Source organism: Elgaria multicarinata, chromosome 19, assembly GCF_023053635.1.
Source record: "Elgaria multicarinata webbii isolate HBS135686 ecotype San Diego chromosome 19, rElgMul1.1.pri, whole genome shotgun sequence".
Lineage (NCBI taxonomy): Eukaryota > Metazoa > Chordata > Lepidosauria > Squamata > Anguidae > Elgaria > Elgaria multicarinata.
Window position 1 is genome coordinate 5744797 of NC_086189.1, and position 17967 is coordinate 5762763.

General features: G+C 47.8%; 2 protein-coding genes across 9 annotated transcripts in view; one reads left to right on the forward strand and one right to left on the reverse strand.

The window, feature by feature from the left end:
- Nucleotides 1–17967, reverse strand: part of BBLN (bublin coiled coil protein) — a 179905-nt gene that overhangs the window by 121871 nt on the left and 40067 nt on the right. The window lies entirely within an intron of this gene.
- The window catches only part of SPTAN1 (spectrin alpha, non-erythrocytic 1), an 80939-nt gene that overhangs the window by 38386 nt on the left and 24586 nt on the right, over nucleotides 1–17967 (forward strand). For 5 of the 8 annotated variants that reach the window (XM_063144654.1, XM_063144652.1, XM_063144656.1 and 2 more), the window contains 15 exons: nucleotides 1140–1357; nucleotides 3359–3451; nucleotides 4122–4256; nucleotides 5384–5532; nucleotides 6922–6981; nucleotides 10042–10240; nucleotides 10695–10799; nucleotides 11476–11496; nucleotides 12884–12919; nucleotides 13224–13271; nucleotides 14227–14318; nucleotides 15996–16140; nucleotides 16237–16418; nucleotides 16536–16635; nucleotides 17671–17868. In XM_063144654.1, coding sequence (XP_063000724.1) covers nucleotides 1140–1357; nucleotides 3359–3451; nucleotides 4122–4256; nucleotides 5384–5532; nucleotides 6922–6981; nucleotides 10042–10240; nucleotides 10695–10799; nucleotides 11476–11496; nucleotides 12884–12919; nucleotides 13224–13271; nucleotides 14227–14318; nucleotides 15996–16140; nucleotides 16237–16418; nucleotides 16536–16635; nucleotides 17671–17868 — 1781 coding nt within the window. The remainder of the gene's footprint in view (nucleotides 1–1139; nucleotides 1358–3358; nucleotides 3452–4121; nucleotides 4257–5383; nucleotides 5533–6921; nucleotides 6982–10041; nucleotides 10241–10694; nucleotides 10800–11475; nucleotides 11497–12883; nucleotides 12920–13223; nucleotides 13272–14226; nucleotides 14319–15995; nucleotides 16141–16236; nucleotides 16419–16535; nucleotides 16636–17670; nucleotides 17869–17967) is intronic. The other 3 variants (XM_063144655.1, XM_063144658.1, XM_063144659.1) reach the window with 1 other exon arrangement.

Sequence of the window (17967 nt, forward strand, 5' to 3'; positions counted from 1 at the left end):
CGACAATGGAACCAGTTACCTAGGGAGGTTGTGGGCTCTCCCTCACTAGAGGCCTTCAAGAGGCAGCTGGACAACCATCTGTCAGGGATACTTTAGGGTGGATTCCTGCACTGAGCAAGGGGGTTGGACTCAATGGCCTTGGAGGCCCCTTCCAACTCTGCTATTCTATGATTCTATGAAGCAGGTACAACATTTAAGAGAACACGTCCATCAGAAAATATTAAAGAGCTTTCCAGTGCAAAGTTTCTGTCTTGATAGCTTCCTCCCAAAAGGAGGCATCTATTGGGCATTTCCAGAACGTATGAACAAAAGAAGCATTTGACTGTATGAGGCCTCCATCAACTAGGCAAGATTGTAAGCCTATGCGGCAGGGTCTTGCTATTTACTGTTTTACTCTGTACAGCAGCATGTACACTGATGGTGCTATATAAATAAATAATAATAATAATAATAATAATAATAATAATAATAATAATAAGTCAGACAAACCTTTGTTAAGGAGACCAGACCGTGTGGTGTCCAATAGACCCGAAACAAACGTTTTTGCTGAATAAGACGTCACCAGCTGGCTTTTGTGCAGTGCATTCCGTTCTGCTAGTACAGTTGCGGGGAGAGGAAAACTGAACTCCCCAGGTTGCAGAATTCTCTGCCCGGTACCATTTTCACACCTCTGCAGAACTGCAAGATACACACAGCATAGCATGGCGGTGAGACCCCCCTGCAGAAAGCTGCACTCGTTTTGTGAGAAGTCCGGCTTCTGAGCACACTCGGGAATCTACCAGGGAGAGATCAGGCGTGGACCTTGGGTTCACGCACCCCTCTCCATCCTGGTGAAGGTCGCTCCTCCCACTTCCTGTGACAGGGAGGGCTTATGCAAATTAGAATCTTTGCCCCCATCACTGCCTTTCATTCTGCTTGGCTGGAGGAGGCAGCTCTGCTCCATCATTACCTTTCCGGTGCATTTTTCCCCCCTTCGTGAGTGGCGTTCACAAGCCTGAGTCCTTTCTACATTTTCCTCCTGGGGAGAATCTTGTGGGGCAAAGGGTTGCGTGGGGAGCACTACACGATTGGGTGAGCTGGGGCCAAGGTGCCTTTCCATCCCCGAGTCTTACTTTGAGCCCCTGTTTCCTGCTGCTTAGGACACTTTGCGGCCGAGGATGTGAAAGCCAAACTGAACGACCTAAACCAGAAATGGGAATCCTTGAAAGGCAAGGCCTCCCAGCGCCGGCAGGATTTGGAAGACTCTCTGCAGGCCCAGCAGTACTTTGCGGACGCCAACGAGGCCGAGTCTTGGATGAGGGAAAAGGAGCCCATCGTGGGCAGCACAGACTACGGGAAGGATGAGGACTCCGCTGAGGTATGTGGTTGCTGGCATGTGAACCGCCCAGAGAGCTTCGGCTATTGGGCGGTATAAAAATTCAATCAGTAAACCTGCAACATTCTGACATCCACTGAAATGTTGACGGAGTGCAGTATTATTATTATATTATTTATTTATATAGCACCATCAATGTACATGGTGCTGTAAATAGTACAGTGGTCCTGAGAATGCCTTATGTGGAAAGTTGGGACTGAAATCATGCTAGCTGGGGAAGGATATGCAGTATTGATCTGCATAACTCACAACATTTATTTATTATTGCATTTATATCCTGCCTTTTTTCCTCCCAAGGAACCCAAGGCGGCGTACATAATCCTCCTCCTCTCCATTTTATCCTCAACAACCCTGTGTGGTAGCCTGGGCTGAGACTCTATGACTGGCCCAAAGTCACCCAGTGGGTTTCCATGGCCGAGTGGGGATTAGAACCTGGATCTCCTGACTCCCAGTCCAAAGCACTAGAGAGAGAGGCAGTTCCTAATGGGCAATATATTTCTGCCATGGAAAGGCTGCAGGAGAATAATAATATCGTGCCATCAGTGTTTTATAAACTAACTAGGGCGGAGGACGGAGCAGGGCCTTCCCACCAGCCTAAACAGTCTCCTTAATTTCTTTTTATTTTCTCCCTCTTCCCTCCCCATCCACTTTTCCTTGTGTGTCATGTCTTTTTTTAGAATGTAAGCCTGAGGGCAGGGACTGTCTTCTTTATTGATACATTGTAAGCCGCTCCGAGAGCCTTTTGGCTGAGGTGCGGGATAAAAATACTCTAAATAAATAAATAAATAAATAAACTAAACAAATGTGCATCGGGGTTTGTAGAGTAAAAATAAGATGACAGGCCTCTGCCCCAGGAAGCTTACAATCTCAAGTTCAAGGCAGGGGAGACAGCAAGCAGCCGTGCCAAACCTGGTGCCTTCCAGATGTTTTGGACGACCAACTCCCATCAGCCCCAGTGAGCATGGCCCAATGGTCAGGAATGCTGGGAGTTGTGGTCCAAAACATCTGAAGGGCACCAGGTTGGCGGGGGGTGGGGGTGGGGCTGCAACAGAGGAAGGTGGAGATGAGGGTCACCGGGGGGAAATCTCTCTCTCCAGTTTTATGGTACTCCGTCCTCATCTCCGCAAGGGGTTATGTCAAAGGCTTGATGGGGTGTTAGAAGAGGAGGCCGTTGTTCATCCAGACCCAGCTGTGCTGCACATGTCACTGAAGAAATCCACTGTAAGTAAGGACCCATAGGGTATAGTTCAAATTCCTAAAACTCATAGAACGCAAATTATCTTGTGAAACATTTTTGTTTACTCAATGATGTATATTTAAACAGAGGTATATTTTTTACAACAGTCATTATGCCATCAAATCAAGTCAGTAATGACTGTTGTAAAAAATATACATCTGTTTAAATATACATCATTGAGTAAACAAAAATGTTTCACAAGATAATTTGCGTTCTGTGTATTTTAAGAATTTGAACTATACCCTATGGGTCCTTACTTACACTTGATTATTGCGAAGGCCGCTCTCTTCCTTTTTACTGAAGAAATCCACAACATCTCAAAATGTATTCTTGTCTTTAACATTGTGCTCCCAACATTATGCTCCCATAATGCTGAAGCAGACGTGATGCCTGAACTGTGCTTATGGACAGGTAGATGTGCGAAGCCTGTTCAGCAGCTGAAGTGAGCCTTTAAATCAGCCTTCCTCAAGCTGGGGCGCTCCAGATGTGTTGGACTGCATCTCCCAGAATGCCCCAGCCAGCTGGCTGGGGCATTCTGGGAGTTGTAGTCCAACACATCTGGAGCGCCCCAGCTTGAGGAAGGCTGATTTAAATGAAGGCCTGCAGTCTGCAGCGTTCCCAGTCTTGCTGTTTGGAGGCGTGTAGCCTGCTTCCTTTGTTCAGCACGGCAGAGACCATAGCAAAGGGTTTTTTTTTTTTACTGATCGCATAAAGGTTACGATGCGTGTTCATTCTTCGGCTTTCAGGCTCTTCTCAAGAAGCATGAAGCTCTGATGTCCGATCTCTCCGCCTATGGCAGTAGCATTCAGGCACTGAGGGAGCAGGCCCAGGCGTGTCGGGTAAGAAGGAAATGATAATCACGTCTTTCCACAATCTTGTGCTCTCGAACCCAAGTCTTCCCATTCTGGGGTGGGGTGATAGTTGGCCCCTTTTACAACAAGCTTCTTACAGCTGGGGTGGGGAAGCTGCGGCCCTTGGCCTAATTTCATGCGGCCCACAGAATCACTTCGCTTCCTTGATGCTGCGGACCCATTCTCGTTCTTCAGTCTGCCCCCTACAAGGGGTTGGATAAATTCCTGGAGGCGAAGGCTATCAATGGCTACTAGCCCTGAGGGTTGTGTGCTATTTCCAGTATTCGAGGCAGTAAGCCTGTGTGCACCAGTTGCTGGGGAACATGGGCAAGAGGGTGCTGTTGCACCATGTCCTGCTTGTTCATCCCTGGCCGATGGCTGGTTGGCCACTGTGTGAACAGAGTGCTGGACTAGATGGACCCTTGGTCTGATCCAGCATCAGGGCTCTTCTTATGTTCTAATGGCCTGTAGCTCTGACCACCAGGGGAGCAGAATTCCTGGTTGGAGCGACGTGGTGCCAACGCTACAGCTGGGAGAATTATTCTAAGATTTATTTATTTATTGCCACAGTGAACTTCTGAGGATAACAGCTGAACAGGTTTATTTTCCCTGCAGTGTAACCATTTATCTATCTATCTCTCTCCCCCCCCCCCCCCAGCAACAAGTAGCTCCCACGGATGATGAAACTGGCAAAGAACTTGTCCTGGCTCTCTATGATTACCAAGAAAAGAGTCCCCGGGAGGTTACCATGAAGAAGGGAGACATCCTAACTCTCCTGAACAGCACCAACAAGGTAAAGCCCTCAGCAGCTGGGATTCCAAGCTGGCCCCTGTCTCGCGGCTAGACAGGCTCAGCCGTGACCCTCGCGACCCTTCTGTGTATTTGGAGGTGGTGAAACTGGGAGCAGCCCCTCGTGCAGCTGCAGCTTGTTTCTGCAATAATAATAATAATAATAAATTTATTTCTTACCTGCCTCTCCACTTGGATCGAGGCGGGGAACAACAGTGAATATAAAACACATTAAAATTGATTAAAAACATAGCATACATGATTAAAACATCCTAAAAACATCCTAAAAACATTCTAAAATGTCGGAATAGATCAGTCTTTATTGCTTTTTTAAATGCTAAAAGACTGTCGACGAATCTCTTCTGGCAGGCCATTCCGCAGTCTGGGAGCAGCAGAAGAGAAGGTCCTCTGGGTAACAGTGGTTAATCTAGTTTTTGCTAGCTGAAGGGGATTCTTCTCAGAGGACCTGAGTGTGCGGGGCGGATTGTACGGGAGAAGGCGATCCCGCAGGTAGCCCGGACCCAAACCATGTAGGGCTGCAATAAAGTTGCAGCGATGCAACACAAAGTCTTGTGGTACTGTACAAGCTGTCCTGTATTGAGCCATAAGCTTTAGCCTGTGGCAGATACTTAGCCGTTGGTGAAGAGAGAGAGAAAAGGTAAACATTCCACGAAAAGCCTATGCCAAAATAGATCCGAGGAGGACAGAACTCCTCGGTCTTGTCTTTCTTTGCATCTGATCACCCTGCAAAGAGGAGAAAAATAGCCCAAAGGGTCCAACAGTGAAAAGTGCATCCCTTGTAACAGGTTGGGTGATCAAAGGTTAAAGACAGCTGCTCTGCGGAACCGCAGAAGCCTGGAATAATTACCTTCCTATTATATTTACAAGTTTGTTTATCCTGGGATGAAAGTGCTGCGAGTTGAGAGGAACGCCTCTTGCTAGGACTTGGTGGCTCTTTCAACCCCAACGGAAGCTGGCCGGAACTTTCAACCCCGGATTCTGATCTCTCGACCCTTCCTTGCTTACACGTAAACGATGCCTTTGCTTCAGATGCCTTCAGGTCATCATTCCAAGTTAAGGGGCAACATCGATGGGACACGTGCTTAAGCCCCCGTCTTTCTTTTCCTCCAGGACTGGTGGAAAGTAGAAGTGAACGACCGTCAGGGCTTCGTTCCAGCCGCCTATGTGAAGAAGTTAGATCCAGCGCAGTCCGCGTCCCGAGAGAACCTGCTGGACGAGCAAGGCAGCATCGCTTTACGCCAGGAGCAAATTGACAATCAGTAAGGTCAAACTAGCAGGGCCTGGAGCGAGCCACAAAGCTTGGCGAGAGAGTGTCCTGTTTTCTACCTTTCCCAAGGACTTTAGCTTTCGAGTTCGTACTGTTTTCAACCGCCGGTTCCACTGAGAAGCCTCCCACATTCCTTTTTATTTGTTAATGAATCCATTTACTTCTTAACTTCAGACATCTCTGCTTCATTCCCCTTTTCAGCTGTTAAAGCGAGCCTTCACTGCCTGATCTGTGTGACCTCTTGAATTTCCTACCTGACTTGTGTTATCAGTGTTTTTCTGCGTCTTAACAGTTCCAGCCATTTTAGTCCCAAACAGCACTTGCTTGCAGTCGTAACTCCCAGATTTTCTCAGCATGTGATTCTGATTGAGAAGCCGCCTTCCACCTAGTTGCCTGAAGTACAGTACAGTCCCCTTGCAGGGCTACCTATAGGGCAGGAAATATTTCTGCTTCACCTGGTCCAGGGCATCCACACATGCACTAGTTTTTTAAAAATAATAATTTCTAAAACCATAATTGGCTACGCAGATGACCCCCCCCCCAAAAGAGTGTAGTTTAACTGCCATTCCTTGAGCGCAGAGCAGTCTCTGACACGAGGCGTCTGAGTCCTCGTACCCTGATCGTGGACGGGCGAGACCTGCATTTTGGCGCTTCCTCCCGGCCGCTTTTCCTTTGGCTACTTAGCTCCTACGAAAGTGCTTCATGCAGTTTGAGGTGCCAGCCATTAAGCGGGACGTCGTTGATTGGCTCTCTGTACTGTGGAAATGAAAACCCCATAAAGATGGGAATGAAACGACGTGGCTATCTTCATACGCGGATTACGATTCAGTCCGCAGGTGCCGTGCGCCTGGTGTAACTCTGATACTTGCTGGCTCGCGTCGTTCAAGGACGCACGATTTGCTCTGATTACTTTAATTTGCTTGTGTGTAAAATAAGCGAGGCCACGTGCCACGTGTAATTGGCAAAGCCCCCTGGCCTCACCGCAGGCCCGGTTTTGTTCCCGCTTTATAGCTGGGGAGCTGAGATGGACAAGCTCTCCAGTGAGCCTCTGGCCCACATCAAACACTGCCTCTCCCCCGGGCTGCTTTAGCTGTGCTGCCTTTGGAGCAGAAATCCCGTTGGGCTCCAAGGGCTGAAAGGGATGCTATAGCCCTGCAGCAAGAGCTGGACTGTACCAAGGACTGTTCTCGTTCCGATCCCTTGCACCCTGTGCCCTGATCTGCTCTCCCCTGGCTTTTGTGCCACACCCTCATTCCTTCCCTTTAAAACCTCCCCCTCGCTTCTGTTGCCCACCATGAATGATCCCTGCCTCCTTTTAATTTTTTTATTAATCAGACTAATTTTTTGCATGCTCTCTGCTGTGCTCCCTCTGTCTGTGCAGGACTCTCATAACTAAGGAAGTCGGCAGTGTATCTCTCCGTATGAAACAGGTCGAAGAACTGTGAGTAGGCCTAGCCGTTCGTAAACCGTGCTGTCTCCGACCCCCGCTGCCTCTTCATTCTTCCGCTGTCTCTCTCTCCTGTCGCTCCTTGTGTCCGTCTGGGGCAGCGCTCTTAGGAGGGTTGATCTCGTTACAAAACGGCCTCTCTTCTGAACGCTGAACTGGGTTTGCTGGGTCCGTGTGCTCTTCAAGCCGTCTTAAAAGCCTGCTGTTCTCGTATTCGTTTTCCGCTGAATTGCTTGTCTGCCATTTTATTTATTTATTTATTTTAGAATATTTATATACCGCTCCCCATTGAAAAATTTCGGAGCGGCGTACAAAATGAAATGAAAATAAAAACAGAATGGAACAGTTGAAACAAAATTTAAAAGAAGCAAAAACGGATTCAAAATTTTAACGTCAAACAAGAAAGCAAACCGCCTGCCAGTCGTCTTTTTAGCAGCCGGCGCTTGAGGACGGGAAGGAGAGAAAGGGGAGTTTGTTAAACAAGATTTTAGAGTTGATGCCTGGTTGGTTACGGACACACTTTGGCAGGTGGGAATCCCTGTGTTGGTGGAAGAGAGTATCATTTATTTACTTATTTATTTATTGCATTTCTATGTCACCCAATAAGCAAAGCTCTCTGGGTGGTTCTAGAGCTGGTTATCTCTTTCCGCTCCATCTCAAGCCTTATGGAAATTAGGTCTGTCTAAGGCAGCCTTCCTCAACCTGGGGCGCTCCAGATGTGTTGGACTGCATCTCCCAGAATGCCCCAGCCTGGCTGGGGCATTCTGGGAGTTGTAGTCCAACACATCTGGAGCGCCCCAGGTTGAGGAAGGCTGGTCTAAGGGCACAGTCCTATGCATATTTAGACAGAAAGAAGTCCTACAACTCCCAGCGTTCCCCAGGGGAGGAGGTCCCTCCTGTTCTACTCTCGCCTCACCTCGGGACCCCAAGTTTGTCTGAGTTTCTTCCTGCTTCTCTGAGCTTTATTTATTTATTACATTTATATTCCGCCCCGTAGCCGAAGCTCTCTGGGTGGTTTACATAAGTACAGCATAACCTATAGCAGGAAACCTTAAAGCCACAATATAAAACCACCATACAATGGGTTGGCGTTCGGAGAAAGGCCCAGCGCTTTTGCAGGGCTCCCTCTTTTGCGATGGTCCCCTGACCACACTCCGGAGTCACTTTGGTTTTAAAAGAGCCAAAGTGGCTCCCAGGACCCCAAGCTAGGTATTGATATCGCTCAGCTAGAACTTGGTTTGGAGCAAATGAGAAGCACCCCGCCTCGTCTCATGTTTGCGGTTTGCTTCGCTTCGAAGGGTCCAATATTCATGTAGTAAAGATGCCTTGTAAGAATGGCTTTTCCTATGGAAGCCATTCACCCGCCAAACCTTCTTGCTCAAAGAGAAAAGTCCCCGTTGTCCCATTCCTCGCAACACACATAGAGTAAGGGCCTCTACTGCTTTTTACTGGGCATTCAGGGGGTGATGGTTTATGCCAGTATTGGTGAAGCAGACTATTTCTTAATGTGTCAAGGGAAACGGGCTCGTCTTTCAGAGATCCAATGGGAGGCATCCTAACCCCCTCTTGCTTTACGTAGCCGTGCTAGCAATTTGCTTGTAAGGAAGACGTGTTCAGTCGGGGGACTGTTGCTCCTGTTGTAGAGGGGTGGATGCGCTTTTGCCGCTGAAGTTTAAACTGGAGCAAGTTCAAAGCGTTGTGATGCGCGCGGGTGTTTGAGGCGGAATCCTTGCAGGAAAAGAAAGAAGCTCCTTCCAGACGGGCGTCTTGTTTCAGGCATCTGAGAGGCAGAAAACGTTACGCTGATCGAAAAATCCAGTGTTTCTAGTTTGCCTTGTTCATCTTTAGGGTAACTTATATCATCTTGAGAATGAAGGCTGGGGAACCTATTACCAGTGATGTGGGTTTTTCGGAACATTTTCCGGGAAATTTGCCAATGCAAGCTAGGGTTATCTGCATAGGAGACTTTCAGTCTGCATCAGATTTTTTTTCCAGTGCAAATTCAGTTGATTTGCACAAGGCCATTTGCATAGGAACATATCAGTTTGCATCAGAAACTGACGTGTTCCTATGCCCCACCCTTGCCCTGGAAAGAGCGTATTTAGCCTGTTTATTGTACCTGCATTTAGCGAACAACAAAGCTGAAGTACTCTGCATGTGCTTTGTTCTGAGAGAACTCTGTACGTGTACAGGCTCCACAGCGGTGATTGTTCCATAAACAAGAGTTAGATCATGAGATTCTTACCTATGACAATTTGGAGGTTCCACCGAGAGGGACACGACCTAAGAGGACCTCTGACAACAGCATGGACATCCCTTACATTGTTCAAATTTAAGAAAAGAAAGAAAGGGACTGAAAGTTTATACAATAACTGAGGCTGTTGCGTTTTGTTGTCACTATTTATTAGTTGCATTCCACTCCCAGACATATATGTATTTCAGATACACATATCTATGCTAGGGATAAACACCTGAAAAACATGAATGACAACTTTGAAACTCTCAAAGCTTGCCTAATAATTGCATTGGCAATGGACACCAAGGAATTTATAGAACAGAAAAATAAAGCACCGGGAAAACATTCTACCTTCATTGTTGCCCTCCAAACGTCGTTGGACTCCAATTCCTATCAGGCCCAGCCAACCTGGCCAATGGTAAGGAATGATGGGATTGATAGTTCAGCGACATCAGCAGGGCCACGGATTCCCCACCCTTGACCTAGAGGTCAACCGCTGTATTCACAGGGTTCCTGCGTTCGTGTGTGTGTTCGGGGCTCACTTGGGCTCCTCAGCATTGAAGTTCCGTTTTCCCATCATCCGCCGCCTTGATTCTAAATTGCAGTTTGCTTTGCTCCTCCTCGCTCTTTCTGCCTTGCTCCCGTCGAGGCTTTTGTGTTTGGGTCCCGCCTTGTGTGGTGCGTGTAGAAGCCTTTAGCGGCTGCAGCTGTCTGGTTCCGTAGCGCGGCGTGTGGTCCTTCGAGCCGTCTCTCCCCCTGGTCTTTGATGCCGCCGCAAGCCCACCTTGACTCACCTGACCCTGCTTTCCTCCTCCTAGGTACCACTCTCTCCTTGAGCTGGGGGAGAAGCGCAAAGGCATGCTGGAGAAAAGCTGCAAGAAGTTCATGCTCTTCCGCGAGGCCAACGAGCTCCAGCAGTGGATCAACGAGAAGGAGTCCGCCCTCACCAACGAAGAGGTCGGAGCGGACCTGGAGCAGGTCGAGGTGCTGCAGAAGAAGTTCGACGACTTCCAGAAGGCGAGTTCTGGCATTGGGTTTAAGAAGCGGCGGAAGGAGGGTTGGGGGAATCTGGAAACGCATTCCTCCCTTTGAAGGCCTGAAGAAGAAAGAGGGGAGGGCAAGCGAGTGGGCAGCCGGGACTGTGGCAAGAAGCGGGAGGGACCCCTCGGAACATCCGCTCCAAGCAACCCTCAGACCGAGACATTCAGGCACTGGGGGGACTCTTTGTCCACTAGGAGGCCGGTTCTCTTAGAACAGGGGTGTAAAACCACTGGCCAGGGGGCCAAATCCAGGTCCCCGGAGGGCCGCAGGGAAAGAGCCATCTGTATCAGGAAATTGGCGAGGTGGTGGTATCGAGAGGGCCTGGCGGGTGGGGAGGGATATGCGGGCCGCAAGTCGTGCACCTTTGCACAAAATAAACGCTGCTTGCCGGCCTCATTTTCACCTGGTGGGATTTTGCTGCGCTCTGCAGGATCTGAAGGCCAACGAATCGCGCCTGAAGGACATCAACAAGGTGGCGAACGACTTGGAGTCCGAAGGTCTGATGGCCGAAGAAGTGCAGGCCGTGCAGCAGCAGGTCAGCGCCTGTTTCCTGGCGTCTCCCCTTCCCCTTGCCGCCCCCCCCAATAATAATAGATAATATCTGGAGCCCCTTTCGTGTGTCATGTGTGTGGGGTGTCACTGTGAAAACGCAGAGTAACATACAAAAGGGAGCCTTGACCTAGAAATGCTTAAGGGTTCCCTTGGTTTTTCCAGTGTCTCCAGAGAAGGTTCTTTAAACCTGCCAGAAACTTTTCTTGGTCTGTAAGCTGGTGAAAGACCTAAACCATTGTTGTAAAGATAGCAGCTGCTCCGTGAAGGGCTTGGCCTTGCCTGTGGTTCCCAAAGCTTTCCACATGGGCTTCTGTTTATTGTTCAGAATTCTCAACAGAATTGGCAGAAGCACTCCCGTGGCACGGCTGCTCTCAGAAAGCCCTATGAAGTCACGTTGCCGTAACATGTCACGACCGTGTAGGAATGTTACGGCTTTTCCTGTTTGTCGCTTATATTGCTTTGGAAACTTTTTAAAAGCTGTAACATGGCCCTGTGTGACCTGTTTATGAAAGGCAGAGTGTTGTTGTTGTTTTAGTGTGTGTGTGTATATATATATACTGCCTTTCTCCCCCAAAATGACTTTTCTTTCCCAAAGAGTTCAGATCCGTCTTTATTCTCTCATGCAAAAATAAACACAAGCGCACTCTTCTCTCTTGCAGGAAGTCTACGGGATGCCTCGGGTAAGCACTTCCTGCAGTGTTTGGTCTTTCTTCACTCCTCTTTAAAAAGGACAGAACTGGGCTCTAGAAACATGCCTTTGAAGCCAAGGCAGAAGGGTCCTGTTTGGTCTTTTAAACTTGCCCGCCGAAGGCATCTCTTTGACCTCAAGGGAGGTTGTCCTGAGATGGATCACTTCTCCTCCTTATTCCAATTTATTATTTATTTATTACACTTATATACCGCCCCCATAGCCAGAGCTCTCTGGGCGGTTTACAGAAATTCTAAAATTGAGATAAAAACAAGTATACAAAATTTTAAAACACAGAACATACACACATAAAGCATTAAAAATTGTTAAAAAACTAAACATGTGGGTGATTAAGATGTGCTGCCATATGCCTGGGCAAAGAGGAAAGTCTTAACCTGGCGCCGGAAAGATAGCAGCGTTGGCGCCAGGCGAGCCTCGTCAGGGAGATCATTCCATTCCATAGTCTGGGGGCCACCACCAAAAAGGCCCTATCCCTCGTTGCCACACTCCGAGCCTCTCTCGGAGTAGGCACCCGGAGGAGGACCTTAGATGTTGAACGTAGTGACTGGGTATATTCACGTCGGGAGAGGCGTTCCGTCAGGTATTGTGGTCCCAAGCCGTGTAAGGCTTTATAGGTCAAAACCAGCACCTTGAATTGGGCTCGGAAACATACAGGCAGCCAGTGCAAGCGGACCACAGCAGGTGTTATATGGTCGAACCTTCTGGTTCCCGAAATCAATCTGGCCGCTGCATTTTGCACGACTGTGCGAACCGATGGAGACTGTGCCTTTCCTGCCTGTTCCCAGTGAGAATTCCCCTTCCCTAAGGCCCTTCTCAGCCCAGCATGAAACACCTTCCCCATGCCCAGTCACGCTGCCACCAGGACCTTTAAGGCTCCGGTCCAACCCTTTACTGTGCCCTCGAGCTGCGAGGGCCCACCTGTTCATATATTGCTTTCCTTATTACTTTCCCCTTACATAGCCAAGAGCAGAAGGCGGCGGACTTGCATAAAGAAATTAAACTTCATTAATTACAGTGATAAGTGATTGAGTCGTAAATAAGTAACACTTAGCGGTTCAATCAGGTAAGCACTCTCAATCAATCACTACACTATCGCCACAGCCCTTCTCTTAACTCATCCAATCTCTCTCTAATCCAAACCCTGTCTATCTGACTCACACAGCCCTATTTGTTATTTGCTCAGTAAAAAACAAATTAACAAGCAAAAAACCAAACCCAAATATAAAAAAGAAAGAAATCACAACACTTTTTTTTCCAAAGAAAGAAAGAAAGAATTAACTCTAGTGCTGGATAGTTTCTTCTTAAATAACGGCTTGTGGTGGTTCGTGTCACATTTTTCTAATTGTTCTTTCCAACAGGATGAAACTGATTCTAAGACCGCGTCTCCTTGGAAGGTAGGAATCCTCTGACAAATAATGCTGGTTTTGGAAGAGGCCTTGAAGCAGGACGGTTGCATCGTTTCTACCCACACAGGGTGTTTTTTTCTGTACTGGAAGTAAATAGTCTCCTGGCTTTTATTTGAAACTCCACCTGGATTTTAATTTTCAGAAGCGAGAAAAAGATTCATCCCACCTAGTGAGATAGTGACTCGGTTGTTAATATGTGTGCATGTGGGGAAACAAATTTTCATAAAACTGGTGTGGTTTAAGGTTGTCGTAGGTTGGATTAATTTTTGGCTTTTTCCTCTTCTGCATCCAGTCTGCAAGATTGATGGTGCACACTGTGGCAACGTTTAACTCCATCAAGGTGAGACTACGTTTATATCGTCCTGGTATAATGGAATTTTACAGGCCTCACTACAAAATGTTGTAGAGTAGCCTTCCCCAACCTGGTGTCCCCTGGATGTGCCCTCCGACGCCCATCACCTCTTACCATTGGCAATACCGTCTGGGACTGATGGGAATTGGAGTCCAAAACATTTGTACAGCACCATGTTGGGGAAAGATGCTATAAGCTATTTAGGGTGCAATCCTGTGCTTGTTTGGACAGAAAAGGGTGTTGTAAGACTCTCTTCTGACTAAGCATGCAATGGGATTGCAAATTTAGATTCCCTTCCTCCCTCCATGTTTATTTTATTTTTTCAGCTTGGACACCTTAAATCATTCCATGGCTCAGCTGCCCTCAACCATTCACTCAATTGCTACAGTTGCACAATCCAACTGGCTTCCAGTTCTTGTAGATTCACGCCCACCCCACCCCAAAGCAGAAGTGAGAGCTGCCCCTAGAAAATAATCTGGAAAGCCAAGACTCTGGGATAGCTGGGACTGGGCAGCAGCATGACTTCCACCGCAGCAAAGGCATTTGGCCTGGATTGAGAACCTGGAAGTTCCCTCTCCCGACAGTGAGAGAAGCTGCTCTAGATTTTTCTCCCTCTATGCCTTCAACATTCCATTGGCCCTGGAATCTCCCAGGGGTTCTTTGGGTATTTTAAACGTTATTTTTCTTTTAATTTACAAATGTACATATTTCTGCATATGCAGGCAGGTCCTCCAAGTGTGTAGAAACCTCTTCCTTATTTTGGATTGTGTTCTTAGAAGGAATGATCATCTTGAACACCGTTTTTTACATTTCATCCTTAGAAATCCTTTACAGTAGCATTGTGCCGAGATTGGTATGTGTTGCTTTTAAGGCCTTTGGATAAATCGCAGGTCGTTCTTGGATTTAATAACTTTTCCTTCCTTTTTTCCCTTCTGTCCTCCAGGAACTGAATGAGCGCTGGAGATCTCTGCAGCAACTGGCAGAAGAACGGAGCCAGCTTTTAGGAAGTGCCCACGAGGTTCAAAGATTCCACAGGTAAGGAGCACTGTTTCTTCAAGTTGCAGGCTGTTCCGGTGGCCAGTTTTTCCTTGTAAAATCAGCAACCTAAAGCGAAACTCCTAGGTATTGTTGGAAGACAAGAGGCCAATTCCCACACTGTGCCAGGCCCTGGTTAAGGGAGCTTAACTGCGGCTTGGCGTGATTTCTGAATTGACAGGTGACGATATGTAGTCAGCTGGCAAGCCAGAATGAGAAACCATGGTTTGTGCTAATCCAAAGTTACGGCCAGATCTTAATGAATCATTGTCATGGCTTTTTTTTTATTGTGGGGAAAATGTTTTTAGCACCAGATAGAAACACCTGACTATGCACGTAAATGTTTCAGACAACCCCTTCCTAAAGCATTAGTGTCAAAGCAGCCTTCCTCAACCTGGGGCCCTCCACTTGTGTTGGACTACAACTCCCATAATTCCCAGACAGTATGGCCAATGGCCATGATGGGACTTGCAGTCCATCACACCTGGAGGGCACCAGGTTGGGGAAGGCTGAAGTACAGTGAGTAATAATGTTTTCTTCTATTATTGTTGTTGTTATTATTATTATCATCATCGTCTTCATTATCTTACCTTTCTTCCATGGAATCCAAGGTTTATATAGGGATTCCAGATGGCCTCCCATCTTGGCACTGACCAGCCCAGGCTTGCTTCGTTTCAGTTCGGTGGCTTTATCACATACTGCTTTTTAAAAAATTCCGTGGGGCCTATTATAACAAAAACATCCCCTTTAAATTCCGTTAAGAAAAGCCATTGAAACGGATTGGCAGAGATGGCAAAACTCACAGCAATTATTATTATTATTATTATTATTATTATTATTATTATTATTATTATTTATTTATTTATATAGCACCATCAATGTACATGGTGCTGTACAGAGTAAAACAGTAAATAGCAAGACCCTGCCGCATAGGCTTACAATCTAATAAAATCATAGTAAAAAATCTACATCTATGTTTAGAATCGAATGGTGGAAACCTCTTATAGACTTTTTGCAGGATCTAGAAAACAATGATTTGTTTACCTGTGGATTCAACAAATAAGAAAAAAATTTAAGACTGGAGAAAGAGGGGAATTTGGAACTTTGGAACTATAGAGCAAGGGAAAATATGGTCGCTTATTTTTGCAGTCGAGAAAATCGGACGTCCGTCTTAATTTTTTGTTTTCTTTGTGTTCATTTCTTTTTTTGTCTTCTTTTGTACTGTATGTTTGTTAGTTTGTTGTGAAAATAATAAAAAAATTAAAATGGGAAGAAAAGCCGTTGAAACGGGACAAATGCTATGCCCCAGTCCTCAAACACCAGCCCCTCTCCTCTTCCCCCCCTCCACAAAAAAGTTCTGATCCTGTACACTCTGCAGAGACAGGATTTTTCTTTTTTTTAGTAGAGCTCAGAGCTCTGCCTTTCTGCAGCTTTGCTTTCTCCGGCACTGCACACGGACTGGGCCTCTGACAGCTCTCCCTTTCCCCACGTCTTAGAGTGGGAGCGGAGCTAGTCTGAGCGCTAGAATGCTGTTCCTCTCAGGGACAACCAGGCAAGCAGCTTGCCTTGTGGCCATGGAGTAGAGCGGTGTCGGGAACGCGCTTCTTCAGCCCCATCGTAACAGCATTTCAAAAGGGTCCTTCATGATCCACGTTCAATTTGTTATCTCCTGTACAGAGATGCTGATGAAACGAAGGAATGGATTGAAGAAAAGAACCAGGCCCTGAATACCGACAACTATGGGCATGATCTGGCGAGCGTGCAGGCGCTGCAGCGCAAGCACGAGGGCTTTGAGAGGGACCTCGCTGCTCTCGGAGACAAGGTCAGGTTTGGGGACTCAGGCAAACTCACGTTTTGCAGAGGCGAGGGGGTATTCCTTTCACCCTAATCGTTCTCTCCTTCTGCATCGTCACCCCAGGTGAACTCTTTAGGAGAGACTGCTGAACGCCTGATCCAGTCTCACCCCGAGTCGTCTGAAGACCTCCAAGAAAAGTGCACGGAGCTGAACCAGGCCTGGAGCAGTCTGGGGAGACGCGCCGACACGCGCAAGGAGAAACTCGGGGACTCCCATGACCTGCAGCGTTTCCTCAGTGATTTTAGGTAGCTTTCTTTTTTCGTTTTGGACGGGCTTGGGTCGGGCGAGATCTGACTTCGGATTTTGCTGCTTCCACGAAGCTGTGGACTCTAAACGTTGTCGTCCTGCACTCCTTTGCACAGGGACCTCATGTCTTGGATCAATGGCATCCGTGGGCTGGTGTCCTCCGATGAACTGGCCAAGGATGTGACTGGGGCGGAGGCTTTATTGGAGAGACACCAAGTATGTGAACAGTCCTGTCACCAGACCCCGTGGCTCCTATGCCCCCACCCCCAACATGTGATGTGCTGGGAGAGGACCCCGGAACCCCATTGAACCCAGCTAGTGATGGTTGCTCTGTGTGTGTGTGTGTGTGCGTGCGTGAGAGAGAGAGAGAATGCCCATAGCATTCCACCCATGTATATTTGTTTGGTTAAATATTTATCCTTTCTCCAAGGAGCCCAGAGCCTCGTGTGGCGCAGAGCGGTAAAGCAGCAGTTTCTGCAGCTGAAACTCTCCCCACGGCCTGAGTTCGATCCCAGCGGAAGCTGGTTCTCAGGCAGCCGGCTCGGGTCGACTCAGCCTTCCATCCTCCCGTGGTCGGTAAAATGAGTACCCGGCTAGCTGAGGGAAAGGTAACTGCGACTGGGGAAGGCAACAGCAAACCACCCCGCTACAAAGTCTGCCAAGAAAACGTCAGCGAAAGCAGGCGTCCCTCTAGGAGTCAGCAATGACTCAAGTGCTTTGCACAGGAGGTTCCTTTCCTTTTTCTAAGGAGCCCAGGGCAGAGTACATGATCTCTCCCCCCCCCCCCCACCACCACATTTATCCTAACAACAAGCCTGTGAGGTACGTTAGACTGAGAGTGAGTGGCCCAAAGTCACCCAGTGGGTGAACAGAGGTGAATTTAGGTCTCCCTGGTTCTAGTCTGGCTCTGCAGCCACTCGCAGACTTTCTTCAGTGCATTAGCATCAAGGAAATGTTTCAGCTACTGGTAGGCCAGCCAGTTCAGCAGCTCTGAACCTGGCATTTCCGCCAGTAAAAAAGCGTAGTGTGCACTGGGAGGAGGCTGAACTGGCCGGCTTTCACCTACTTGCTAAACCTAGAACACTGCTGTCATGGGGACATTCTAAATGTGTCACAATGTATAAATGTGTCCTTTGCACAATCAGAATTGCACAAGGTTCAGAGTGCCTGGAATTGGATGAAAGTAATGGCAGCTTTGGCTCGAAAAGAAATGCTTCTCCCTCTCTCTCTCCCTCCCTCTCCCTCACATAGGAACACCGCACCGAAATAGATGCCAGGGCTGGCACGTTCCAGGCGTTCGAACAGTTTGGCCAGCAGCTCTTGGCCCACGGCCACTACGCCAGCCCAGAGATCAAGGAGAAATTGGACATCCTTGATCAGGAAAGGACCAACTTGGAAAAGGCCTGGGCCCATCGCCGAATGATGTTGGACCAGTGTCTAGAACTACAGGTACGCATGTTTGGTTGAATTTCCCTTCTTCACCAGGGTTGGAAGTTATTCAGGATTGGAGTAGATAACTCCTCCCCCTTATTTTGGAGGCGGGGCTAT